At 47.0% G+C, this 27849-nt stretch overlaps 1 protein-coding gene across 1 annotated transcript; it reads left to right on the plus strand.

The window, feature by feature from the left end:
- The first annotated feature begins 57 nt into the window (after positions 1-57).
- On the plus strand, positions 58-27843 carry mboat2a (membrane bound O-acyltransferase domain containing 2a). Its single transcript, XM_040198665.2, has 13 exons — positions 58-385; positions 14061-14206; positions 17053-17130; positions 20344-20439; positions 21365-21420; positions 22184-22238; positions 22922-23108; positions 23561-23753; positions 24100-24203; positions 24293-24357; positions 24443-24575; positions 25044-25195; positions 25471-27843. Exons 1-13 carry the CDS (start codon positions 302-304, stop codon positions 25634-25636), a joined length of 1515 nt encoding a protein of 504 aa, XP_040054599.1. The 5' UTR covers positions 58-301; the 3' UTR covers positions 25637-27843.
- Positions 27844-27849: the final 6 nt, after the last annotated feature.

Raw genomic sequence — 27849 nt, forward strand, 5'->3', positions numbered from 1 at the left:
AATTTAAATACAAACACCACGCTTTTTACTAAAACACACAAAAAAACAAGCGAGGCCCTGTTAACAACGTGATATAATGCCCAAAGTAACGTTAGACGGGAGAGAAAGTGGTCGACGGGGCACTATCTCGTCGTGGCTTCGTACTCTTTGTTTGGATGTCCGCTGTGGATGACAACCATCCAGCCCTCCGCAGCAACAGCAGCAGCAGCGGCATCAGTGAATTTATCATCGCGAACGCCGAGGGGAGTGAAGTGAACCGGCGGAAGGAGCGAAAGAGAGAGAGAGGATTTACGGACCAAGCATGGCTACCCAAACGACTGCATCATGCACTGGATCCACTCTGTTGCAGCCCATCAGCGAAATAATCAATCTCCCCGTTGACCAGGTACGTTTTAAAAAAAAGAAAATACGGATACGCGACCCTTCTCGTTGTATTTTGCATTTTTACACAGCACATCCGTTGTAGCCGGCCAGGCTCATTGGCACTACGGTTAGCGGAGGCTAACGATGCGCAGCGCTATTCTCAACCAAACCCAGTTAGCATAGCCTTCACACGGCGCGGATTGACCCGCGTGAGTGTTTCCACCACTGACCCCTGCGCCATCCCCAAATACCAAGCTACACCGCAGCTAGAGCCTTTTGTCTCTCCCTCATCGATGCTCGGAGCCTAATCCAGTGGTTCTCAATATGGTGTCCGACACCTTCCCCCCCCCGGAGCCCTTCGATCTGCTTTAGATGCGAGTTAACCGGTTTAATTTCTCATTCACTTGAAGTTATCGCTGGAAGTAACGCTAGGCCGCAATGACCAGTGTTGTCCTCATTGTTAGTTTTTTTTGTGTGTTGTTGTTATGTAAAATAATCCAGAGCCAGAGGAGGACGGCACACTTTACGTCTTTTCTTCATACGCAACCGCTGGAGGTGAGATTCGTTACGGGAATAAATTAGCTAGTGGCAGTTTTGCTGAAGCGCGAATTCATTGCGATGCGTGTGCAGAAGTTGCAAATGCACGAACACTTTTTTTCCCTTGTTTTTCACACGCACAGACGGCGCACCCAACACCCCCCTGCACGTGCATGTATCTAAAGAGCATTTCCATATGAACCATCTCACGGGTGAGCAGAGCCTGTGGTGGGGCGGGGAGGCGTGCAGGCGTGTCAGCCGGGGTCACGGCTGGTTGCACGCATATACGACTTGTCTGAGGAAAGGTAGAAATACCCCCCACGTTAACAATAGTGATTTACTTTCGTTAGTATGCTGGAATAGTAAATGCCCATTCATTAATTGTCCTGGTACCTACTAACAGATGTGTCTATTGCACTGAAAGTATGGAACTTTTTCCTCCCAGTACCATTTTTTTTGCCAAATTGCCAAAATATGTAGGAGTAACAATTTATTGTTATCCACTCTATATTTCTGTTTGTTTTTCTCCCCGTGTCATCGGTTGCAGAATCACGTTGTTTCGTATCTTTATGTGCATCTTTATTTCTATTCTATATTCTATTCTATATTTCTATATCAGCATTAGGTCACATACGGATGGGCCTATTTCCTTCTCCTTCAAATACTCGTGGTACAGAGCTGAGATTAGAGGTGTGTGTGTGTGCGTGTGTGTGTGTGTGCGTGTGTGTGTGCCTCGACTTCTTTAGCAAAAGTTTGCATGTGAAACAATTTTTAAAAACATTTTTCAACATGCAGAGTTCCCAATCTCGGATTAGGGAATTCGGCCAATGAACTCATTTGTGAGGCCACTATGTGCAAAGTGACTGACCCCCGCGCCCCCTAACAGCAAACTCCAGCGACCGCCTTTCATCTTTCCGTCCTATCTGGACCGGGATGGATTACTGTATCTCCCACGAAGCGCTCGACCATGTGTCAGGAATGTTGCTCGGCCAACCCGAACTCTTTTTGTGTTGGTGCGCTCTGCTCTCTCTTCAGAGACGCGTTCTCTAAACTCAGCCAGGCGATCGAGTGATTCCACCGCCTCTAATAAGTGGACAGTGAACCAGGAGTATTATTATTAGAACGACCGACTAATGATGTTATGTTTGTCACTCTAAAAGGAAACACGGTGCGTTTCAATGAAGCTGCTGCAGAGGAAAACTTTCTGCTGCAGAATCTAGATCACTTGCTTTTGCCACAAATACCAGTCGACAACAACAGCTCTTAGTTCTCCGGCGCATAAGACGTGTGGACACTCTGCATACCCGTTGCCGTGGTTTCATAGCGCCGCAGCTGGAAGGAGTCGAGCCACCGTGTCTCGTCTTTTGAGACATTCGTGTTGACGTTTTTCTCCTCGCTGTGCTTACGGTTGTTTTAAATGAACACTGGCTGAGTGAGGGGCGGCCCGAATGGGACGTGCAGTGGAACCAGGGTCACACCGCTTTGCTGCACAGGTGTGTGTGTGTGTGTCCCATACCCCATCCCCTACTTTTGACAATGCAGCTCGTAAGCTTCCTGCCAACTGGACGCTCCGCCGTGCCGGATCGATGCGGTCCCTCTGATGCTGGGTTGGGGTTTAGGGTCGATCCGAGTGTCCCGCGGACATGGATCTTCGTGGAGCTTTGCGGTGCCGCACGCCAGTCCTGGGTTTCTCGTGGGAGATGCAGGCCTATAATGGGAGTTGGCCCGCGCGTCGCCCTGTGTCAGGCCTATAATGGGAGTTGTGAAATTTGAACCGACACCCTGCTTTGCCTCCTCTTCTTCTTCTTCTTTCTCTGTCTCTCTCTTATCACACCCAGCCTGTCTCCTTTCAGTAGCATGCTGTTACTACTTTGACTGAAAACCCCACCCCGGTTCAGGAGTTCTTGTAGGAAACATGGCTCCGGTTACACATTGTGCTCCGCGCCGGATTTGGTTTATGTACGAAGCTCTTTTCATCCGCTTGTCATAAACCTCGCGGAGGGAAAGGCCACGTGCGGAGCCTCGAAGACGTCCACCTGACTGCGGTCAATCGGAGATGTTCTCCACACGCATTGCATCCGGCTTAAACACCCACTTGTTCGGCTTCCGTTGCAGACTCTCCACCGGCCAAAAGAGAACTTTGTCAGGTGTTGTACACCGAGCGCTGTTCTTTAACCACATGTGCTGGGCCGTTGGTACTGATCTCGGTCCTCTCATGCAAAGCGTGGTATCATGAGATACTGACGGAACTGAGCAGATCTGCCTTTCGGATTAGCCATTTCCAGGCGAAGCTTATGACTGAACCGGGTCCAATTTCTTGGGTGGAACATTTAGTGTCAGTGCCGATGATGCGTGTTAATATCCAAACATTATTGACAGAAAACCATTAAGGGTCATATTACCCAACAATGCTTCTGAAACATGATTACCTTATTTAATGATTGAAAACTGATTAGTAAAATAGTTAAGCAACGTTTTTTTTTTCTCCTCCTCAACTGAAACATTAACATTTTAGCTATTCAATAATTATTGATCTCGAAAGCGTAATTTCCTGTGGGGAAGGGACTCTTGTAACTCATTTGTGGCAGCCGCTGTGAAGTCCTGCCACAGCTGCATCTGTGTCAATAAGCAGCAGCTGGGCTGCCGTCGAATGTCACCACTGGCTCTTGGACACGCACACAACGCGCCCCAACAACTGGCCGTTTGTTCGCGCCGCTCCTCGTTGTCTTTGAGCGACTGTTACGGGCCCCCCTTTTCTCTTTGTCGACGGGGACGTATACTGCATCTTTTGTCGAACGTATTGAACGCTTCAGATAAAGGTGGCCTGACCCGAAGAGGTTTACTGAGGCCAACCCTGCTGCGAGGCGAGTAGGGCTCTGACGTGGCGGCGGGGAAATATCCGCCGGCACCGCGTGGTTGGCTGGACCGATGAGCTGGCGTCAATGATGGGATTTAACCACGAAATGTCATGTTTCTCGGTTGCCGGGGTCCTTTTTTTTTGTCTTTGACATATGAACGGTCCATCTTTACCATTGGGACCAATAGAGACTTTTGGATGGTGTCATTTATTAACCGTCGGCAATCACTATCAAAACATTGGACGCACTTTTACCTCTCGACCCGGAGAAATTGTGTCCCGTGGTCGGAAGAGCCTTTGCCGTACCATCGTCCTTCTGTTCATGTGCCACGTTGGAGCGCCGTTTGTCGCTGTCGCCGGCCACGTCTTTTATCACCACAACAACCCCCCTTTTGTTGCTGCTGCTGCTGCTTTTTCCGCCCGGGCCACATTGTGCTCCCGGCCCCCCGAGCCCGAGGGTTTCACGCCAAGCTGTCCCTTTTTTATCCGTCTCACACAGCGACTGGCGAGGCTTTAAATAAAAAATCACATCGCGATACCTCCGGATAAGAGATGTCAGTCATGTTCTTGCTGATGTTAACATTTGAGGTTTTTGGAGGGGGTAGGGGGGGGCTTTGTCTGGAGAATGCCAACATGGTGTCCCTCTGAGGGCCCCCCCCCCCGCTGCTGGCGGAGTCCCCAAAGCCCCTGGGATACTTTTTAAGCCCTCGGGTCTTGTGAGAGTTTCTCCTTCCTTCCCTTTTGTCTTTAATTGTCTCTCCCGGGGGGTGTTATGCCTCCAATTGATTTCTTTCCCCTCAGCTCTCTCTAATGGAGCGCCGCTGGCTGCCGACATTATTACAGAACAAAATACAGACAAGCTTGTGTGTTTTTCTCCTGGGGAATATGGGAAGGCCTCGCTGTGTTGGGAACATCCCTGGGTGGTCGGAGACAGGCAGCAAAGTCATGGTTCCAAACAGTTCCTTAAAAAGGTGGCTCAGACTTTATGATCATGTGTTTCATAAGGCGTGTGTGTGTGTGTGTGTGAGACATCTAATCCAGGGGGAGAGAAGGCTTGATCCTGGAGGAAGAGTTACTAATGCTGTAAGAAGGTCAAAACACATCACATCATTTGTAGAGCCCAATATCGCAAATTGGCCTCAGGGGATTTTGACAATCTGGACAACATCCTTTGTCCGTCCGCTCATCCAGCACAAATAGCATAATAATAATGAACCCACGGTAAAGATAAATGGTCTGTATTGAGTGAATATATTAAAGCACGATGGTGACTGCCTGTTTATTTGCTTCCTACCCTGCGGTCGATATAGACATCGTAGTATCTGTCAACACCTGGGAAGTGCTCGGCGTTGCCTCAGAAGTGGACACATGATTCCGTTTACTAACTCATCTGTTCCGTTGCTAACGAGTTATGAGGGGGGATTTGTTCCTGCCCTCTCGGCTTAGAGGAGCAGTTTATAGTGTCGCACGGCGTAAAGTCGCCACAGAGAAGGTATCCGCTTCAGATTACAAGTCAAGTTTTAGATTTAAAATCAACTCTTTAACGTGGCAGCCCGGCTTCGATGACCCGCCGATGGGTTTGATGGGGCCGTTCCCACTCGTTTTCATGTATTTCTTACGTAGTTGTGAAGCTTTTGACAGAAATGTGTTTATTCCCAGGCCCGGCGTCTACGGTATGTGGTCACGCAACTGAGGTCTGAAATTTCTCCACAAAACGCGTACGCGACACAGCTGCTCCTCCCTTCTCTATTCACCGCGGTCGGCCAGGAGTCCGACTGGGTGAAGGAGATGCCCCCCGTTTGAGTAGGTCGGTAAGCGCTTTAGTCGCCTCTGACACGATCAACAAGCCTCCTTCACCTCCGTTCTCTGCTTCAATAAATAGTCAGAGTATTGATCCTCCCTGACTACAAGGTGCGCTGGCATCAGAAAAGTCGAGCCACTGAACGAGGAGTTGATCCGCCACGTTTACTCTTCTGCCATTGATTCCCTCGACTCGGGGCACCTGTGGTACAAACGTCTACATAATCCGTCATCAATGTGTCGTGTAATCTTTACACAAATGATCCCTGCGGTCAAAGCGATGAACCAGTTGGCTTGTGTGACCCCCCTCAAACACAGTTCAAATAAGAATAGAAAGAGGGGGGGGGGGGATTAGGTAGTGAAGGCTTGATCAGAGGCCAATTTTAGAAAAACCACTGATTCAAGTCGAGTCTGACATGTGACCGCGTAGGCCTTTTACGTCCACTTCAGCCACTCTGCTCTCACGGAGTTCTGTGAGCGTCTGTACCCAATGAGGCTTATTGAGGAGGACATTTTCAGAACAACGCCGCGCTGATTGTGTCCAGTCAACCTGGTTTCAGCAGTTTCTATCCTTCACGGGCGCACGCCTGCTGATTCAGTGTTTCCGACCCACGTCTGCTGCTGTCAGGTAACGACTCTCTGCAGTCGTTTCAGTCGTACCGATGCACTTGTTGTTCTCTTAAAAGAAAACATGTACTACTTAGTTGACTCGTGAAGTCGAACACAGCCTCTGGACGGCTTCCAGTGGAAGATGGGGAAGTGGACGCTTTCGGTCGGGGGTTGCACAGTATGTCGTAAGGTTTTCAGGTTGCGACTCTTGAGCGCTTCTGGGGAAGTTTGGAGTTCCAGACTTTTGAGTGGATTTTTTTACTGCGCAGATCAACGCTGAGTACTTGACTGCCGACTCAGAGTTCAAAGTCATTTGTGGAGATCTGCCGTTTAAAGGTTGTCGCCCCCCCCCCCCACCCACCCACCTCCCTGCACAACACGGAGGACTTTTGCACATTCTGTGCTGTATCATAGCAACTGGCTGCTTTCTTTTTTTTTTTCCATCCCGGTAGTGGTTGCCAACGCTGGGTGTTTCAATGCGATTCCTCCTCTACATACAAATTATTGGTACAAAGTTCTAAGTACAACTATCACTGTGTGTGCAAGTATCTTCCAGTATCGCATTGGCTTTACTGGAAGATACTCCCCTCCCTTCCCCTGACTGGCTCGGTCCGGGGAGGTCGAGAATCTGAGACAACTCAGGGACTCGCTCGCGTTGCCTTCTAGCCACATCGGCCTCGCACAACACATATACGTTGTTACTTTTGATTTATTTTTTAAAATAAATATCACCCCACCTTATTATTTGGCTTATTGGTGTGTTTTTCTGTGATCGGACACGGACGTGTGAACGTCTGAGTTAAGGCCCCTCTCTTGAAATGCAATCGCTTCTTTCTCAACTCGCCAATGTTCAACAAGTTGCCATGGAGAAATCCTCTGACACCCAAATCACAGACATGTTGCACTTTGCAGAAGAGGCTTAATCATTACGCTGTTCTCCTCCTCCTCCTCCGATACCTGATGCAACTTGTTCCTCCAAAAAGTATGTGCAGGGGAAGAGGCGTTGCAAAGTGGTGACGTGTCCCCCTCCCCCGCCTTTGAGCTCATGTATATGTCCTAGTTGTCCGTGTGTGCTGCTACCTGGTGGCCCCCGGGGGGGTCCAGGGTGCCCTCGCCCAGTCGGCTCTCATTCCTTTTCACAGATGTCACTGCGACACCCAAGAAAGTGTCTGCTGGCTAATCAGGGTTGGCTCCGAAAGTGTCTCTGTCTGTCTCTCTCTCTCTCTCCTTGGAAGTGATGATGGATCAAATGGCAGTTGTTTGCTAACCGCTTGTGTGCATATCAAAAGAAGCCACCAAACGACGCTCCTTGTTTGTATTGTTACGCATTCACATTATTCAGCCCCCGCGGAGCACCAATCAGAATGTTTCTTTGTCACTATCTCTGGGACGATGACCTCTCTCAGGGACTGTTGGCCTTAAGTCCACGCGGGACCTTTTTCTATCGAGAGACTGTTAATTACGCGCACCATCATTTCCCTCCTACCATCTGTTGCTCTGCGTTTGGTAACATACTGTATGTACTCTGTATGCCTGACTGCGTCAAGCCAATGCCGCTCATCTCGGTTATTGCATCCTGTTCTGATAACATCTTTACACACTTTCATGTATTTCGAGAAAGCGCACACGCGCACACGCGCACATCCACTGTGAGTGTGGTTCTGGCCCAGTGCAGCTGGCTACCTTGAGGGGAATGGCTGATTGTCTGGCTATTAATAGCCTGGCTGGGATGTGGGGGATCAGAGAGGTGAGTCCCACTCTGCAGGCTTTAACTCTCTACATTTGTGTGTGTGTGTCTGTTTGTTTGTTTGTTTGTGTGTCTGTGTCGAGGCACTCTCATGATATCTCACATCAACACAACCATATTTTATCTATTGTGTTTAGGACTGTTTTGTAGTCAATCTACGTTTGCACATTCGCCTTTTTTCATTCCGCAGACGAGCCCGCGACTTTACTTTAAGGCGAAGAACGGCGTCCAATTGTCAAACCCGTCTTTCGCCGATGAGCGTCTGTGTGCCACTGTGTGACAACGCTGGCTGACGTTCGGCTGCTCCGGTTTCTCTCCAGCCGGCGGCGGCCTGACGGAGGACGTACCAGTTGCGCCCCCCCCGCTGCATTTGTCGATAAAGTGTTTCATTTGAAGGCTAATCGTACCGCCCGATAAACACTGTGAGCACTCTTGTGTCCTTGTGTAGTTTACTGAAGTGTCTCTCTCTCTCTGCTCCATCCACACGCTTTCGGCTGTTCGCGACCACTTGCATTGTTCAGCTGTTTCAAAACAGGGTGGTCACGGGTGCCTTGTTAGGAGGATCAGGGCGGTGTGTAGTTCACGTACCGCTTGTTACCGTGAATTGAACTTCAAGTCCCTCCTCCGCGCAGGGGTCCTGCCTGAATCACCGTAGCGGCGGCGCGCTGGCGGAGAACGGGACGCTGGCGTCGCACGGTGCCGCGTGCGGGGAGACGAGCTGGTGACTCAATGACGCGGAAAAAAGGGTTTTATGATAATGTCTAAATTTAGCCTCCACTTTGAATGCACACACAAGAAGATGTGGGCACACTGACGCTGGGTGCTAAACATAGACACCATGAACAGGTGGAGTTCTGTGTGTGTGCGTGTGTGTGTGTGTGTGTTTAAACAGCTGCATCTCAAATCACATGTAATGAAGAGCTTAATTTGTTTCTAGTTCAGTTCAAGTGAAATTCGTATATTATATATAATTCGTATCGGAGAGCATGCGGCCCCTCCAAAATGTTGTATCTCAGGAACATGAAATTGAGATATAACCAATTAAAAAGAAGGAAAAAAAAGTAATGCAGAAATGTTGGCCTGGTGAGAAGTATGTGCAGGATGTTCTCAGTACTTGGTCACAGTATTTGGGTCTTTTCTCAAGAACACACGTTATTAGTCGTTATTGTAGCGACGCCCCCTGAGGTTTGTCCCTTTTTTATCAAACCACACGTGGCTCCATGGAGGGCAATGGCGTTCTTGTACCGCAATTATACGCATTATTAGCTAAAGATGTTTCGAATCCCTCGGGCAATGTAGATTCCTTTTAATTGTATTTAAGTTTCACGGTCGGGTTAAAAAATGTTAATTCATCGAATACTTTGATTCCTGGTCAGATGAGTGTGAATATAATTCCATACTCTCCTCGGCTGGATTCTTGTTCTTGTTTGTATAGAAACGGGGAAGCGATGCTCAGAGGAAACGTGACTCATCGTCGGTTCCTCTCCTGCGCCATGACTCCTTCCTTTCTCCCCCCTCACCCCCCTCACCCAACCTCCTGCCAGCTGCTCTCCGGCGACGCTCAAACCGTACCCACTTCTTTTGGTCCAGACTTTGGGACGAAAGGGACTGAGTTGGACGTCAAAACGATGACTGGAGAGTTTTACGTGAGCGTTGCCCCCCACCCCCACCCCCCCGAGGGCCGTCACGCCACCCCAAACCCGACGGAGAACAATGAACTTCAGGAAGTTGGCTTATCGCTAATCCACCATATCCACAATGACTTCCTCCCCCGCTCCCCCCTTCAGCTTCATTCCCTTTTCCAGCCTGTGTGTGTGTGTGCGCGTTGCACACTCGGCCCTTTTTAATGAAGCTTCTTAAAGTGCGAAGCGCTGATGGCCTCCGGCCGCCCAACCACAACATCTGCATGCGCTGCGTCTCCGTACGATCCGTGGCGGCTGCAGTGGCGTGGGATTGACCCGGCGGTGAGCTCTTTTAGTGGCGAAGGGGGGTGTGTGTGTCCTCGACCGGCCTGTTTGCGTCGGTTAAAGTGAGCTTTGTGGGGTAAATACTGGAAAGAAATGGATTACGGTGCCTGTTCCCCGACAGGCAAACTCTGATGGGGATTATTAGGAGACAGTGAGTGCACTTTAGTTAACAGGCCTGAGTTTTTATGGTTTGATCCAAGAGGTTTTTGCCTCCACCACTTCCCTGTCTATTCCCACTGACGTATTTCAGTGGGTTTGCTGCAGTGCATTTATCCCAAATGGTGTGTTTTCCCGGTTCTGTGGCTCTCCTACAAACTGTTCTGCAGCGCCACGTATATTCTGCATTTTAGATTGTGAAACAAAAAGCGTGTTGCGCCCCATGGGTAAGGTTTACTTCACAGCGATTCAATAATGGACGAGGAGATCCATGTATTATGAATGAATAAACAAAGCACCCTGGCACACGAGAGCTGTCTGTTGCATAAAAAAACCGTTTATTCAGGAATCTACTATTCCAACCCCGGCGAAAAGAAAACACACTCTGCTTTGTCTTTCCGCAAAATCCTACGGCGGACTTTCTAATGGCACAGCTTCCGTCCCGCCAAATCCTTTTGTTTCCAAGGGCATCATGCGACTGCGCCTTCCACACATCCCACAAGTCATTGCTGTTAGGTGGGAGGCCCAACATCCCAGTCAGAGACCCGACGTGAGCGGAATGCAGCGAGTCGACTGACTGACTGATTTGTTGCTTCGGCACTTGGGCAGCCTTGAATAGTTTGGGGGGGGGTGAGTTTAGTTTATACGGGATAGTTTTTTGTGTGGGTTGTAATATAAATTGCGTGTTTGCAAGTGGCCGCTCACAACCTGAAAGACAACCTGAAGTCAATGCGGATGGAAACAGAATCCACATTCTTTAGAACCCACAAGCTTTCATTTGATCTACTTGTGCAAACCTGTATTTGTCCTGTTGATGAGCAACTGGTTTATGTACGAACACAGTGAAATAAATCCAAAGTGCACTGGAGACTAATTTCGTTCAATTTGAGTTGAATATTCAATAGTAATTATTGATGCTTCATAATTGAGTTGCCTAGTAGTTGCCTTTTTTTTTTTTATGTCCATATTACATGGAAGCTTTAAGCGCAGATTATTCCCACTCGATAAATTGCTTACTCTGCATATTTGCCACAGAAATCGTCTTTCATGCAGCCAATTCACCCGCAGCTCGACTTCGCTGTTGCCTTGAACAATTCCGTTCCTGTGTCACGCCCGTCCAGCCTCCCACATGAAATTCCTTCCTTACAAAGCACAGTGTTTGGTCACAGGGAGGGTCTGCTGAATGCTCTATTTTTTTTTAATTCCGCAGGCTGTTTTCTGTTTTGTGTTTTCTTTGCTGTGGAAGCGCGCACAGGAATATGCACAGGAAAGCTTCATTCATGCCGTAACGTGCCGGCGTCTTCTGGCCCCCGTGGCTCCCATTGATAAATCCGCGACTATTACGGACGGTCTTTTTGGTTTACACATGAGCCCGTCGGTCACTCTGGGTTCAGCAACACAAGCAGGTATCATGTCTTGTTGGGACGGCCGATTTGTAGTTGAACCCGGGTCCCAGTTTAACCCTTTATTGTTGGAAATAGCTGCCAGTCTGTGGAACCACTAACATTTACTGGCACGCAAGTGGGGATGGGCTGTTTGCGGGTTAGGGTTGTGTTTTTTACAGCCAAATAAATGGCCTGTAGTTTGCGTTTTAGATGCCATAAAATCCCTTCCCGCAATTGGCAGTTAAATTGGCACACCTTCATAGCAAACAGCAGCCAGAGATGACTGGTGATTGTTTGCTTTCAGTTTAGCTCTGAGAGAACCCTACCAGGCGTGAAAAAAAGAGAGGCTGGCTGCGGTTATTGTGCATTACTGTGTGTGCGTGTGTGTGTGTATGTGTGTGTATTTATGAATACGAACAAACATTTGCTGCCAAATGGCATCCGATATGATACACTCACGCTAATGCCTCAGATGGGTGGTTGTTTAATCTGTGCAGACAAAAGGACCTACATGTATCCGTCGCTCTCATTAATCATGCAGGATGCATAGATAATGGATGGCGCTCTCGGTGTCCGTAGCCTCTCACTGCTTTACCGGCCAGACGGATCTCTTGACATGACCTACATACAATGGACGGGCCATTGTGCCTCCAGACGCGCATCACCGAACGGGACCCCAAACAAACATGAAGGCTTCTTGGTGGACGAGTGTTTTGTTTTCACCTTCTTACAGTGATTAGTGTAATGCTCTTTTCCCGTTAGTCCTCTTGTGTCTACTTTCTAATCCTTGCTTGTCTTTATCAAATTAGGCCCTTTTAATATACAGTCTACCAATACACGTCCACAAATAGGAGCGGATGTCACATTGCGATCACTCTGGGCTGTGTGCGTATTTGCCTCTTTTGTAAAGCGCAATGGAAAGCCTTAGAAATTAGAAAAAAGGGAGTGGATTGGACATTGAACTGTTTTAAAAATTTTTTTTTTTATCCATGTTCATTTAATGAGAACAAAAGAAAAAGCCATAACGGTGGGGCAGTAAATGCGTGGTGGCAGCTCTCTGGGAGGAGAACGGGCTGCTGGGTAGTTTGCCAGGTAGCGCGTTCTGTAGGAGACATACACACAGTTTTACTCATTTACTCTGGTTCTCTGCGCTTTGCAATTATTAACGTTAATCCACTGGTGGAAGTTTACCTCCTACAAACGCTCCCAAAGGAACATTTAGAAATGTCCCTTTTACATCTTCTCTATTTCTATGTCAATGGCAGAGAGGCATGATTTTGGAAGATGGAGAAATAAATGTGTGTGTGTGTGTGTGTGTGTAGTTTGATGATGGGAGTGATCAGTAGCAGACTCACACAGATCCTTAATGGGAACATCGGCATCCAACAGGCTCATTGCTGTTTATGGGTGGGAAAGACATTCGCGTGTTGCTACAGTGGTGTAAACAGCGGTGACGTCGGAGAGAGACAATTGAACAGCGAGTCAGGCCATGATGGCGGTTTAATCAAATAGAATTAAAGCTAATCAAATTTACAGGGCAACGCGATCCCCTCGGATTAGTACGGCATCGTATGTAGTTCCCCCAGGTCCATATGGTCCAGAGAGAGGAGAGATAACGTGTGAGCAATCAACCAGAGAGGTTTCCAGACGCCGCCCCTCGATGGATCCAATACAATCTCACTATTGTCCAGAGCAAAGCCTCTTTGTCGGGCCATTTGGAGACATTAGGTCACAAAACACAGCTTTACCAGCTTCACAAATGTATTTTCAAACATCCGACATTGCGTTTTGGCTGCCGATATTGGAAAAGGTGGTTTCCATTTTTGTGCAGCCTTTTCTTTTTCCCATTTTGAGCAATACGTAGTAGTAGAGCGAGCAGACCACATGACTCGCATTGCTGGTGCCGCTGGCAACGAGCTGCCATACTCAGACCCGTTATGCTCTCCAGACGCTACGCTGAAGGAACTTGAAGGAAGTTCTGAAGTATCAAGCAATACAATGAATTGTTTAAGTCTACTTTAAGTGCCCCGCCCCCTATTTCCTGTTTACAGCGACCGGTCATGTGATACTCGTTTTTTTTAGGTTTTCTGGTAAATCATTTCGCAAACGAGGCCGACGTGTGTTCAGTTGTTGTGAACAAAATGTGCCTGAATCTGAAGTGTCATCAGCCAATGTTAAAATGTGCATTCAAATATTTTTCTTTCTCATAGCCGCAAATATTAAAAATGTGGCTTATGATGTTCCCAGTTTGTAAATCTCAAATGGTAGTTGGCCGGGATGCCGCTGAAAGCAAATATTTTGTTTCCAATTCCTCAAAATTGTCGCCAGAAGAAACCCGGCAACTGGGAAGCCTTGAAACATAACTCATCAGAAGCTGTATGTCCCATTTCAACTGGAACTGCTGTCCGTCCTGATAACCACTGTTTTGCTTGTGCTGCTCATCTATATTTATATCAGCAATGCATCTGTGATTTATGTATCTGCACCTTAGGTGACCATGAACCTGCATCCAGGCCACTGATCTTGATGATCTAGGATCCACCTCGTTGTGCACTCACAGTTCTACTCGTCCCGCCAGTCTTTTTTCGTGATTCCTCCTGATCTCATGTGTCTCGTTGTCTTTGTGTCCCTCCGTGCAGGTAAACTTTGTGGCGTGTCAGCTGTTCGCCCTGCTGATGGCTGTGTGGTTTCGGCTGTACCTCCACCCCAGTAAGACCAGTCCCTTCATCAGACACGTGGTGGCCACTCTGCTGGGCTTCTACTTGGCTCTCTTCTGCTTTGGCTGGTGAGTCAATCGCCTGTTTGGGTCGCAGCTCCTCCTTATGCTCCTTCCTTCCTTTCTCACGTCCTCCGAATTTTGTTTTTAAAGTATGTTGTTCGTCTCTTGGCGTCTCTTGGATGTAATGTTATGCAATGAGAGAAAATGTCATGTCGCTTCTGCTTTTACTCAGGGATTCCCCTACATTTCCAGAATACTTCTCCACAAGCCCTGTGGTATTCCTGTATTCCAGCTAAATCGGAAACAATGGGTTGATTTGTCGGAAAATCGACTTTTGAAAAGCCCATTAAGCGGCTGTGCTAAATCGAAAAAAGGGGGCGTCGCGTCCGCTCAGCCAAAATGCTTTGTAACTGCACTGCATAAATATCATTGTTGTATAATGTTGAGACAAAAGGCAGAATCAGAAGAGGCAGTATTAAATGACACAGTTTGACTTTATAACAAGGAATACATATATATATAGACTGCTTTAAATGTTGTTAATCATTAACCAATATTCATTTACGCAGTTTGAAATAGCTCACTGATGTTATTCATACGTTTTTCTTTTTCTCCACATTCGGTTGGTCATCTTTAAAATGATTACACGACTGGACCACTTGAAAGGATAGAAGCTATTTTGAAAGAGAAACGAGTTTTAAGTAGGGCAGCAAAAATGATTCTCGTTGACAAATAATCTGCAGAAACTGATATTGTATTTTTAGAAGACCAGTCTCCCCATTGAGTTTTCTTTGTCCTGTTCTGCTTTTGTCCTCCTGTCCTCGTCCTGCACCCACTTCCTTGTGCGTAATGTGCCCCTCCCCTCCTCGTCTTCCCTCACCCCGCCCGCTTTCTCTTCATCCTCGCCAAAGCGAATGGGTCGCTCGAGCAGTCGCTGATATCCTATCATGAAGCTATTTCCCTGTAACAACACACTGTACCTCTGGCAGAGTGGCCCTCAAATGGCACTGTGTGTGTGTGTGTGTGTGTGTGTGTGTGTGTGTGTGTGTGTGTGTGTGTGTGTGTGTGTGTGTGTGTGTGTGTGTTTTTGTTTGATTGGCAAACCTTGGAAACGTCAGCCGCACATCCAGATAGTGGAAATGTGGGGAAAATGCTAACTATGTGAAATGTTACCCGGGTAACCCGGTGATAGGGTTTCATTTTATTGCCTCACCAGACCGGTTTTGCACGTGATGCAGTCAACACTTTGCTGGGGGGTCATGTTATTTGTTTTGGCACCAGAGAGGTGATTGTAGTAGGATTCATTCAAGTCTGTCTTGTGGTTTTAACAAACGGCGTCGCCCCGATGATGCACGTCAGTCATGGTTTAAAAATAAATCCACTTTTAAAGGATGTTGGTCCTCTCCTCATGTATGTGTTTTGATCCAATCCATGAACTACTCCCTGCATCACCTCTTTCTGTAGTGTGAAGGTAAATGTTTACGACGCCTTTCTCATTACCTTCTTTGCTGAATCCATGTGCATCCGAGCAACAAGTATCTCGTGGAGGCGACAGATACATTTAGAGTGGAAACGTCAGCGCTCGGCACCGTCATTTGGATTAAAGGATTATGAAGATCATTTGACAACACATGTGACCACAAAGTGTCACAGGATCGGCGCCACGACTTTACCTCACAGCAAAATAAGTGTTTTCAGTAAATAAGGAACTGAAACAACAGCTGTATTCACTGAGCTGAACAGGTTTATTTTTTTTTTTTGGGCCAACAAAACAAATATTGGGCAAAATAATCCTTGCGCAGGGAAAGGGACACAATGTCCTGCGCTAAAGCAATTGAAAGAGCATTGGCCCCTTTAAAGGTCTATAAGCAGACATTTAGTGCATGCTCATGTAACATATCTCAAGTTAGATACTAATTACAGAATCACAGTTCAATGTCTGCTTTTACAATACTAAACCGTACAACGATGTAGCGAGTAACACCAGCGGTTCAAAAAGATCGATGCCATTATTTGATAAGCCTGTTAATCGGAGTATTACGCATGCAATATTTGAAGCTTTGGCTTGTTTCTTGGAGGGCACCTGGCTGCGGCCCAAGAGGATCGGCCTCGCAGATGCCGCAGCGCGTTGGTTTATTTTAGGATGTCAGGCGCACAAGCTCTTTTCTGATTGCCACCGGAGAAAACAATGGAAAACATTTCCCCCCCCAGTCAGTGGGGACCGTGGACGCGCTCCACGGATCCCGTTTGTACGGCAGCAGATGTCCAACTTTTAACGTTTTCATCGTCATCTCTCTCCCCCCATCCTCTCGGATGTCGGTGCGTTGTTAACGGTTCGCTATTCCCTGAGAGATGCGTTTGATTCCCCCGGCTTGCGCTCCCTTGGCGCCCTCACCCTCTCCCCGCTGACTCGCTACTAACTCATGGCGGCGTCCCGGCTCTCCTGCAGGGCCCGACGTCGGTAGCACTGCACACGGTGCCCTTCAAAGACCCATCTGGTCACCGCCACCGTTGAGTTTGTGCGCGCGTGCTTCACGGGAAGCGAGAGTGTGTGCAAGAGTTTGATCACCACACACACACACACACACACACACAGTCATGCACACGTCGCTGTAATGGTGTTGCGTAAGGAAGCTTACTTAGCGGGTTGCCGCTTCTCACTGTGTGACTACCGATGACATGTTACTGGTTACAAAGGTCTGGCTCTCACATGGCTGCTGGTGTCACTGGTTTCATAACGCTTTATAATCACTGTACGGGATGACAAAGCAGGGCGTGTGTGTGGTAATAAAATAAAGATTTACACAGTTTATTGTAAGGAACGGGCGTGTTTGTTAGAAGGAAGTTGTTCCACCAAATAACAAAGCAATGTGAAATGTTCAAGGTAATTTCTGACGTCTTTCTCTCCGCAGGTATTCCCTCCATTTTTTGGTGCAGAGCGGTCTGTCCTACAGCGTGATGGTATTTGTTGGCCTGGAGCACATGCACAAGTAAGTGTACACATGAAATGCTGAATTTGATCCAAAAACGTCACGGTTTATTTGGCCTCATGGATCCTGATGAATCCCACGCCACTGTGAAAAAGGCCTCATCATTTCCCACCATAGCGAAACCTCATGGCAAAGATTATTTCAAAAGCCCGTAAGCCTAAAACGTTATCAGAATTGTTTGGATAAGATGTTAAACTGTGACTATCTCAGCCCATTTGACAATGAACAATCCTGTATTTGCGTCATCGTCTGTCGTCTGGAGGTTGTCACGGCGTACTGTGTCACGCTGAAGGAGGATTTTGCTGCAGGGCTTTCCATCTGTGACCCAGCTCATTAAGACAAAACACACACACACACACATTGTCTTTCATGTTATTTCTGACCAACGTTCAAGGATGTGCCCCCCCCCTCCCCACTCCCCTCCCGGGTAGAGCACTTTGAATACTCTAAACACCAATGACACTGGACTTGTTTGTCCGCACTCTTAACGCAGCATTTAGACGTTTAGCGGCGACTCCCACCAGAAGTCGCGTTGCCCTTTCCCCGGAGGTTGACCCCTCTGCTCTCAGCGCCACTGTGCTGTTTCTGGCCCTTGCTCCGGTGGATAGATAGGCTGCCAATCCCGAAGGCCCTTCACTCAGTTACCCCCCCACACACACGCACACACCCCTCCCCCCAGCGGATGAAGGTGGAGCTCGGGGGCAGAGAGGCAGGACGCACTGACTTGTTTGTGTTTGCAGAGGGCGGTGAACCCGCTGCCTCAGGTTTTGTGTAACAAGTGAATCCATTTTCGCAGCAGAGGGTTGTGATTTAACGGGGGGCGGGGGGTCGTGTGCCGCCGGTGACTCGCAGGTCGACCCGCGGCCTTTTGTGCTGAAACTACACTCGAGCTGGTTGCATAGATATTTCATGGCTTTTGAACATTTGGGGGTTTATATAAATAAACCATCTATATGCCACTATGACGACTATGGTTATGTGTGGTTTCTTTGATATGAGGGTTTTTACCCCATTTAAACATGTTCACGGCCAAACGTATATGATTTACATGTCTGTCTACTTTACAGCATGAACATAAAGCCTCGTTACTGGAAGCGGCGGAAGGATCGACTATCTCACTGACCGTTTACACTTTAACCTCAGATAACACGTTGCACTACGAGGGGATCCGGGGAACACGGACCAGTGCGCTGTGGCAGGACTGTTGCCCCCTCGCTCAGAGGCCTGACCCTTGGGGGCAGGGGGGGTAGGAATGTTGTAGGCGCGTCCCAACCGAGGGCCTTAGATAGGCTGAAACCAAAGGAGGCTGTGGCCAAAATGATATTGTCCTAACGTAACACATTCACAATGAATTCTCTTGGGTTAAGCTAATTTGTTGCACGGCGTGTTGGTGTCTATCTAACTCTGCTGCTCTCCCAGGTTTTGGGCCTGTGACACTAGGTACTCGCCGTCCCTTTGCACGCTGTCCTCACACGTCTACCGCTTGTAATCAGTTTAATCAAAGTACGTAAGAAGAAATAAGAAAGCGGTTCAGAGGATTTAAGGATATGTGTGACGGTGAGGAGAACACATCTGGACGATTACGTCAGTACTTTCTAGGCAGGCGATGAGAGAGGCGCGCTGGTTCAGCTGGCCGTGTTGCCAAGCAACGGTAAACAATCCAACCCCCGGGGGCTTACGTTTGCTGTCGCTCTAATGTTGACCGATATTACAGTTAGTTTAGCATTAGAATCCTGTCAGAATCTCACCTGCGGTCCTCGCGGAAGAATAGACGTCGACCACTTCTGGAGCTTTGAGCTCTGTTTATTTGTCTCTCGCTGCAAAGCACTACAGCACCGAGCTGTTTTATCAAGTCAGTTTGGAATGTTTTTACATCTGCTTCCCCATGAGATCACGTGAGAGAGATCACATTTAGGTGGTGCATTCCTCCTGCTGGCACCATAATCCCAATAATCTTTTTTTTGGGGTATTTCTCAAATTGGTGTGCATGTTTGAGATTACAGAGAGGAACATCTGAGAACTTTCTGTGTGTGTGTGTGTGTGTGTGTGTGATACAACCTAATTTTGAAATTGGTTAGGATTTTACAAACTCCTGTGCTCTTAGCCTACTGAACCTGAAGAGGATGCATTATTATCTGTTAACAGAAGCATGCAAATAATTGGAACGCAAATGAGTTTTTGGTGTGAAAGCGGGGCTGTGAACCCGGTGATAAGTGCGCAAACTACTGACTCAGTCGCATGCTGAGCAGATGGAAAATTTCCTCTGGATCCGTGCTTGCGTTTGAGCAAAGTGTGCCTGGGGGCCTTTATTATGTGCGCATTGCCCTGGAGGTCTGGGGGGAGGGGGGGGTCAGACATTTATTTGTTTATTTCATATCCTCACTTATAACTGCAGCGGTAGAGGAGGCTGAAAAAAGGGGTTGTAGCAGTGGATTGAAAATGCAAAGCTTTCTTGCACGACTAAAAAAATCTATTTCACGTCATGCAACCTGGTGTCGAGCACATTGAGTCTTGGTTGTCCAATAGAATATTTGTCGGTGGTTTTGTTTCTGTTGTTTTAAATGCTGAAAATGAAAATATCTGTTCCTTGACAATAGTAGAGTGTTGATTTCACCTTCTCCTAGAAAATCTTGATTAAAACCCAGTTGGTAAGCAAAGTGTAACGAGACACCTTCCCCCAAGGTGGTTCTTTCCACAGTGTTTTACACGCTGGGAAAGTACTTTAAATATATATTGCATTTTGGCCTTGTAGGCTTTGGACTGCTTACTATTGTAAATAGTCAAAGTCTATGGGTTCATCTTCACTTGTTCGGTTGTACCCGAGAGGATCTCTCCTCACATCTTCTATCCACTTCTCTGATTATCAAACAAAAAAGTTATGTTTAAAGAAGAAGCTTTGAAAAACCCAAGGATTGTCCCCAAAATCTCAACCAGTCACAGCATCAAACCCAGGTTTGAACTAGCGTTGTGGTCTGTATCCATGGAGCAGGATTTCAATGATCTTTGTTTGCTGTTAGACGAGTGTACGCAGATACACTCGTCTCTTACCGCCACGGCTGGTGCATCGCGTCCCTTCACAGCGCGGCACAATCCTCTGATTGTTGCCGGCAGATTCTTAACTTAAAAGACGTGTGCATTGAAATGCTCTTTTGTGAACAAACTCCCCGATTGTGTATCCGTCTAACGTCAGTCTTTCTTCCTTCTTCCCCACAGGTACTGCTTCATAGTGACGCTCGGCTACCTGATACTATGCCAGATCACACGGGTCTACGTGTTTGACTACGGCATGTACTCTGCAGATTTCACAGGGTGAGGCACAGTGAGACCGCGGGTGCTAATTTGACTACAGGGTGCTGTAGGCGGAGCCTGCAAGCAGAAAGCAGTGGTCACCGGTTGGCGTTTCGGAGACCCCAAAAGAGAAACGCCATCGCGTCACACTGCCGGCGAGCGCGCGGGGGAGGCTTGTCGTCGATGGCGACCGCTGTGGCTGCTTCCCCACTGTGCCCGACCGTCTGACAATTGGAGCGGACAGCCTGCAGGGGGGGTGGGGGGGGAGGGGGGGAGGAAGGGGGGGAGGCTGGCTGGCTGCTAGGCAACCCCAATGCAATCACACAGTGCCACAGCAGGGACGGATATTCCCCCCTCTCTCAACGGCCTTATCTGCCATTCCTCGTTTCTCCCAAACATCAGCGTAACCCTTAAGGCGGAATGTGCTTTGTCCCACGGGACCAGATGCTCCTCTCGTTTGAAGAAGATACCGGAAAAAGCTTTGGCCTGTCGCTTTTTTTTTTTTTTGTCTCCGTTGCTTAACTTGATGCTTCTTTATTTCAAGAACTGATGGACAAAAAATGTTTTAACATGTAAAAGATGTTAAAGCTATGAGACCACACCTCACAATGTTCTTAATTAGGTCGAGAGGAAGAGGAATGAGCAGCGTAGGAGGGTGAATAGGGCCTACAGAACAGAGGAATAATACAAATAATAGCTGCAGGAAGTTAAAGTCTGCAGTTATTCTGTCATGGTCTTGCATCTAAAGCTAGTATGATTCCATTAAAGCTTGAATCTGTGCTAGTTTAACATGACTTACTTGAACCAAAAAATCAAACAAGCATTCAAACTAAAGTCTAAGCATTTAAAAATGTGTATCTGACCTGTTCTGACCTGCTTGTATGTGCTGCATTTGAAATTCTCAATATTAACACAACCGTTTTTTCCATTTCCTTCCCTCCGTCAGGCCCATGATGGTCATAACACAGAAGATCACCAGTTTGGCGTTTGAAATCCACGACGGTGAGACAGTCATTCCAGTGTCTGTGGTTCAGCTCTCTGTCCGCTCTCCAAACAGATCACATGGCCACCGTTTCCGAGCCTCTAGTCACTCCCGACAAAGGACGAGTGAAACAGTTATGTAATGGAGCGATGGCCGCGTATTCTCTCTCTGTCTCTCTCCCTTTGTCTCTTTCTGTCTGTGTTGTACAATTTAATGGTTGATTGAAACCCGCGCTGATCGGAACTGGTTGATACTAGATTGGAGGGTCCGCGCGGACGCTTGCCCAATTCTGCGCACGCACTTCCTTTGTGATCATCTGTCCTTTTGTCCCCGGAGCAAAAGGCTGTCCCGACGCAAACCTTTCATCCCTCCGCACCAATGTCGGTCATTTGCGACTACTGGGCTGCTTACAGTTCAACATTCAAATAAGCAGCGAATAAATAAGCGTCGACACGGAGGGTAAAATAAACAAGTGCGCTTTAAGTACGGTAACACCGGAGGCTTAAGGAATGAGAGGATCGCGAGCGTCACTCACAGCGCTGCTTTTGAAGACATCGTCCTGCTCCTCAGAAACACGGTGCACAGTGCAGCTGCTTCACAAAATCCTCTTTTATTTATTTCACGGGCATCCGTGAGGGTTTTGACTGTGGCCTCGCGGCGAATCACAGCCTCGCCCCACGACCCGTCCGCTCAAAGTAACACGTAACAACCCCCCGATGCCGAAGGCCGTTGCTCATTTACACGGATAAAACGTTTAGTTGTTAATCTTTTCTCTGTCTGTAGGTTTGGCCAAGCGAGAGGGCCAGCTGACCCCCAGTCAGAAATACCTCGCTATCAGGTATGTGACTCAGGTATGTTTTTGATGCTTCAGATGACGGGTTCGTTTGATTTAAGTTCACTCCCAAATGAGTAGCCACCCGTCTTGCAGGCCCCTCTTTGGTGCTTTGTTTGGCACATTCAGTGTCTAGGAAACCACATTCACCTGGTGTGAACTGCGCTGTAGGATCCCTCTTCCTCAGTTACTATTGGAGATGATCGCACAGAAGAAACGGTGTAAAGAAAATGAAATAAGCAGGATTTGAGCGTGGAGTTTCTACTGTAAACTAACACTTTTAATGTGATGATAAAATAAGCGACAGAGCAGAGAGCTGGACTTTCATATTAAACATGTTCATATTGCAAATGTACATAAGAGTTTAAATCTGCGGCTGCCACTGGGAAGGGGAGGAATTAGCAGTAGAAACAGGAGCTCACGTCCAGACAGTTAGACGGCTCGCTTCACCCGGGAGATTAAATTCAAGCCTGAGCTTCAGAGTCAGGCGATGCACTGGGGCCCTCCTTCTCCTTGTGCACTGTTGGATGGAATAAACCACTGTGGAAGCCGTCCCTGCATATGGAATTTGGTCGGTTGTCCTATTGTGCTGCATTTTGAAGGGCCGGTGCGCTACATGAAAACTGCAGCTTCTAATCCCACTTTTCCCTCTAATGCAATTATTTTCTTCCCCCCCTGCGGCCGTTAAGGCGGATGCCCAGCTTGCTGGAGTACTTGAGCTACAACTGTAACTTCATGGGCATCCTGGCTGGGCCCACCTGCTCTTACAACGACTACATGGCCTTCATCGACGGGACGTGCTACCAGCCGCGCCACCAGGAGAACGCCAACGGCAAGGAGAACGGGAAGTACAAGCAGATCGAACCCTCGTCCAAGGTACGTGACACGGTGCGGTGTGGGGGGGACAAATGGAAAACATTCTGAAAGGCTTTGAATCCTCAAAGAAAGTAGCTGGGTGGTTGGGATGTTACAGAGGAGGAGGTGCAGGCTAATCACAACGTGTTTGGTTCCCTTTTAGAGAAATCAAATTTAATGACGTTGTAGTTGCACAATGCAATAATGATTTGAGTGTGTATTCATCTCGGAAGATAAAGGAAGCAGACTTTGTTGGATCTAAAACACAAGAGGACGACCTTGAATCAACTTAACTCATATCTCCTAGTTTGGTTACTGTAGTTAAAAAAATAAAATTATATATATATATATATATATATATATATATATATATATATATATATATATATATATATATATATATATATATATGTGTGTAACTGATTTTAAGCTTCTTTGTCTTCTTCACTCTCTCTTTCTCACCTTCGTCCCAGAATGACGTCATCTCCAAGCTGTGCACGTGTGCCGTCTCGCTGGGCATCTACCTGTCGCTGTGCAAGCTGCTCCCGGTGGAGCACTCCATAAACGACGACTTTGTCAGCTCCACGCCCTTCCATCTTCAGGTCATCTACCTTTACCTGGCCATGCTGGCCCTGAGGCCAAAGTACTACTTTGTCTGGACACTTGGTGAGTTTCGTCTCTCCCATTCTATTTTAGAAGATTTCAGGGGAATATTGTTAATAATAATCTCTTGCTTTATGTCCTCTGATTGCTTGACTCTCAATAGAGGACTAAAACTGCTATACTACACGCTTATGTTTTGTTCGATGTTGAGATACGGCATGAAAACAGCCCAACACTGCCATCTAGTGCTGAGTCGGAAACATTAGCCCTCCATTCTTACCAATGACAGAAACGCATGACGCCAGATCGCCATCTGTTTGTGTCGTTGCTTCACAAAGCAATGTGTTGAAAGGATACGGAGCTGTTGTGTTGTCCTCATCGTCTCTGTTACATCCTTTCTCCCCCCCAGCTGATGCCATCAACAACGCTGCCGGATTTGGCTTCAATGGATACAACAAAGATGGCTCCCCACGGTGGGACCTGATATCAAATCTCAGAATTCTGGACATTGAGGTTTGGCTCCTTTTTTTTCTATGTTGCTATTATACTCACACAAAGTCCCATCTAAAGCTTAAAGTGTGCTGTTTTGGGTCCCGTTTCAGTTTGCCACCAGTTTCAAGATGTTCCTGGACAACTGGAACATCCAGACGGCTCTTTGGCTCAAAAGGTAAAAAGATCCATTTTGCAGTCATTTGATGTCCACAACTCAAAGCTCTGTTTTTTCCTAAATGGTTCCTCCCATAACCCCACAGGGTGTGCTACGAGCGCTGTCACATTAACCCCATGGCTGCCACCTTCCTGCTGTCGGCCATGTGGCACGGCGTGTATCCTGGTTACTACCTGACCTTCCTCACTGGCATTGCGATGACGATGGCTGCGCGCGCAGTGAGTACATACGCACACACACGTCGTGTGTTTTTTTTTTTGTCTACGCGGTAGCTGCCGTTTTTTTTTCCTGGATGCAAATCCTGATTCCGGGGTGGTTGACGTTTTGTCAGAGAGCTCTTTTTATATTTACCGCTGTTGATTAGCAGAACCACAAACACACACCTTGGTTTGTTTGTGTAGAGTAAAGGAATAATGATAGTATTATATTATAGTATCATACCTCATGTTGAAGTCTGAGGCCATTACCACTAATCTGTGCTAATCCAGACCTCTTCACTCTAGTCTTGTGAAAGTAGGAGGATATTTATATAGAGACAGCGGAGTGGAGGAAACGCACCGTAATTTTTATGAAGTAACATAGATGTAAAATGTCAAATGAAAGGGATGCAAGTTTTCCGTTTAATGGTCATTGGCTTAAAAAGGATGTCGGCAAAGTGTCTCTTTATGTTTTTCCTTCTCTCCCAGGTAAGACATAACATCAGACCGTACTTCCTGGTCTCCGACTCGCACAAGCGCATCTATGACGTTGTCACGTGGGCGGGGACTCAGGTTGCCATTAGCTACACAGTGGCGCCATTTGTCCTGCTCGCTGTGGGACGCTCACTCAAATTCTACAGGTTTGTGTGTTTGATTGAATAGTGTGTTGGTAGTAATGAAACTCATCCCCTGACTGTGACTTATAGTGGGGGCATGAAACAAGGCTGTAAATTGCACCACCTACACAAATTTGCACCACCTTTTAAAATCCAAAGGCGCATTTCATCCATTAGTGGTTAAGATACGGTCTGGGCCAAAGGGACGAGTGACGTAAGGTTTCATCTGGTGTTGTGTTAGCATCATTCCTGACGATAAACGGTGATGAGATTTTTCTCCCTGTGGGATGTTGCTGCAGGTCCTGGTACTTCTGCCTACATCTCCTCTGCCTGCTGGTGGTGGTGGCCCTGCCCGTCAAATCGAGACGCCAGCAGGCCAAAGAGCCGCGGGACGGCCTCAAGGACAACCGGACGGAGCTTGACAGCACGGACAACAACTGCAACCAAAAAGACAAGGCCACATGAGGCTCTGGACAGCGACACACAAAGTCCCTTCAGCGTCAGGAACACTCGAGACAAGCTAAAAACCACGGAGAGCTGGAGACGCGGCGAGTCTTATTCACCCGACAGAGAACCAAATATCGGATGCTCCGAGAATTCTAACCGACAGAAAAACACGAGTCGACTTTCTGTCAAAACTTCCAGTAGCAGGGATGACAGCAATCACAGTTTCCAACGCGGATAAGAGACCAGGGTGTAACAACGGCCATAGTGTAAACAAACAAACAAACAAACAAACAGACGAGCGATGGTGGTTACTTTCCATTGCAGCGGTGGAGAACGAAGACTTCCAAGCTGCCTTAAACCCTCCACGTACTCGGCGGGTGAAATGACAGACGGACGGCACGCTGCGAGAAGCTATTTGCGGTGTCAGATGAGACGCGCAGTAGGTGGAGGGTTTTTGTCATTTGTCTGGATACAGACTTCTGTTTTAGGTGGGAGTGGAAAATGGTTTCATGTAAAAGAAACATTACTTTGTCATCAGCTGCCAATTTCAAACAAGCCTTAGGATCCTCAAAACGTTGTTTGATTTCTATGTCTTTTTAAAAATCTTTATCGGAGAAGACTTCACATTGTACGTGTTTTGTATTTAGATGTTTGTGACAACACTATTTCAGATCCATTTCCACTGCTTTATTATTTTTTTTCTGGGATGAACTGAATGACATAAGTAATCCCAAAGATTAGTTCAGATCTCGTCCATCTCCAGCAGTGAAATGTCTAAAAGAGGCACTCAAGAGTTACTAAATGGATTTCATATCTGCTGCTTTTTTGACCAACACGACTCGTCAGTCAAACGTGTTTTTTTTAAAGGGACTTCATTTACACTGTTGTGATTTCAATTTATTTCCTTAAGGATTTCTGACCTGGTTTCAGGTGTGTGGTTTGTTTGTTGTTTGACCTTTTTGTTCAAATGTCGTGCCTCTGTAATACAAGTATCCAAAACGATTTAATGCAAGTCCAAATTGGGTAAATGCAGTGGATTGTTAACATCCCTGTGGAACTCACTGTTGCAAAGTATTTTTCATTGTCTTAACTCCTACAAATCTAGTCATATTGCCATCCCCCCCCCTAAAGGTCACACGGTTAAATGGAATGTTAAAGAAAAAGTTTCCAAATTAATGCACAGTGCACTAAAAGCTCATTGTAGTCAGGCTGCAAAATATTTAAGTGGAATTTTGTAATTTATTTGGTTATTTATGTATGCAAAATAATGATAATGTGAAGAAATTCACCGACCTAGACCAGCCGTTGTGGTGAATGGTCTTAGTTCATATTGTGTGCACTTCTGTTTGAATAGGGGATATTTCAGGGTGCATTTATTGTAGGGGGGGAGGCACTGGTTCCACGCGGGTTTTTGGTTCACGGCCTTAAGTCTTTCAAATCACCCACTTTACTCTTTATAACACGCAGCAGTTCGAACAGCCACCCATGGGATTAAGTATCATTACACCTTTCTTTAATTTTATTGAAGGAAATGCAAAGGAAACCACCTGAAAGCCCCCCCACTGTTATCTGTTATCTGTTGTCAGGGCAATTCAAACCCACAATATCATAAACACTTTTGTCGTACATTTTGATTTCATCCAATCGTCATTAATTTGAGTTGGTTTGGTGCGTTTCTGTTACATAAAATAATAACAAAGGGGCTGAGCGAAGCTTTTTGTCCATTCATTTTTAATATTTTCTAACATTTGCATATTCCTGCCATAAGTAAGTAAGTGTGTGTGTGTGTGTGTGTGTACCAGTATTCCTATGATCTGAACATGTCAGCGTGGTCTCATGTAAAGTATATTTGTAGCCAGGGCCTCGTATAGGCCAGTATGGCCCACCGAAGGGAAACGGATGTCATTCTACAAACAGAGCGATTATTGCACTGCATGGCCGACCAAACCAGCAGATCAATGCAAACGGCTCCACGTGTCCAAAGTGCCAAACCATGAGTGGCGCATCTTTAGAGTGTGTGTGTGTGTGTGTGTGTGTGTGTGTGTGTGTGTGCGCGTGTGCGCGTGCGCGCGCAAATGTGTCCATGGTGTGTGTGCCCGCGCGCCTGTGTAACATAACGGTTATTTTTCTGTCAGAAGGAAATTTATTGAAATATTTGTATAACAGTCCATTAAAATCCTGATTTATGTCGCAAAATAAAGAGAAATTATTTTTAAACACTAAAACTGACG

This window comes from Gasterosteus aculeatus, chromosome 15 (genome assembly GCF_964276395.1).
Source record: "Gasterosteus aculeatus chromosome 15, fGasAcu3.hap1.1, whole genome shotgun sequence".
NCBI lineage: Eukaryota > Metazoa > Chordata > Actinopteri > Perciformes > Gasterosteidae > Gasterosteus > Gasterosteus aculeatus.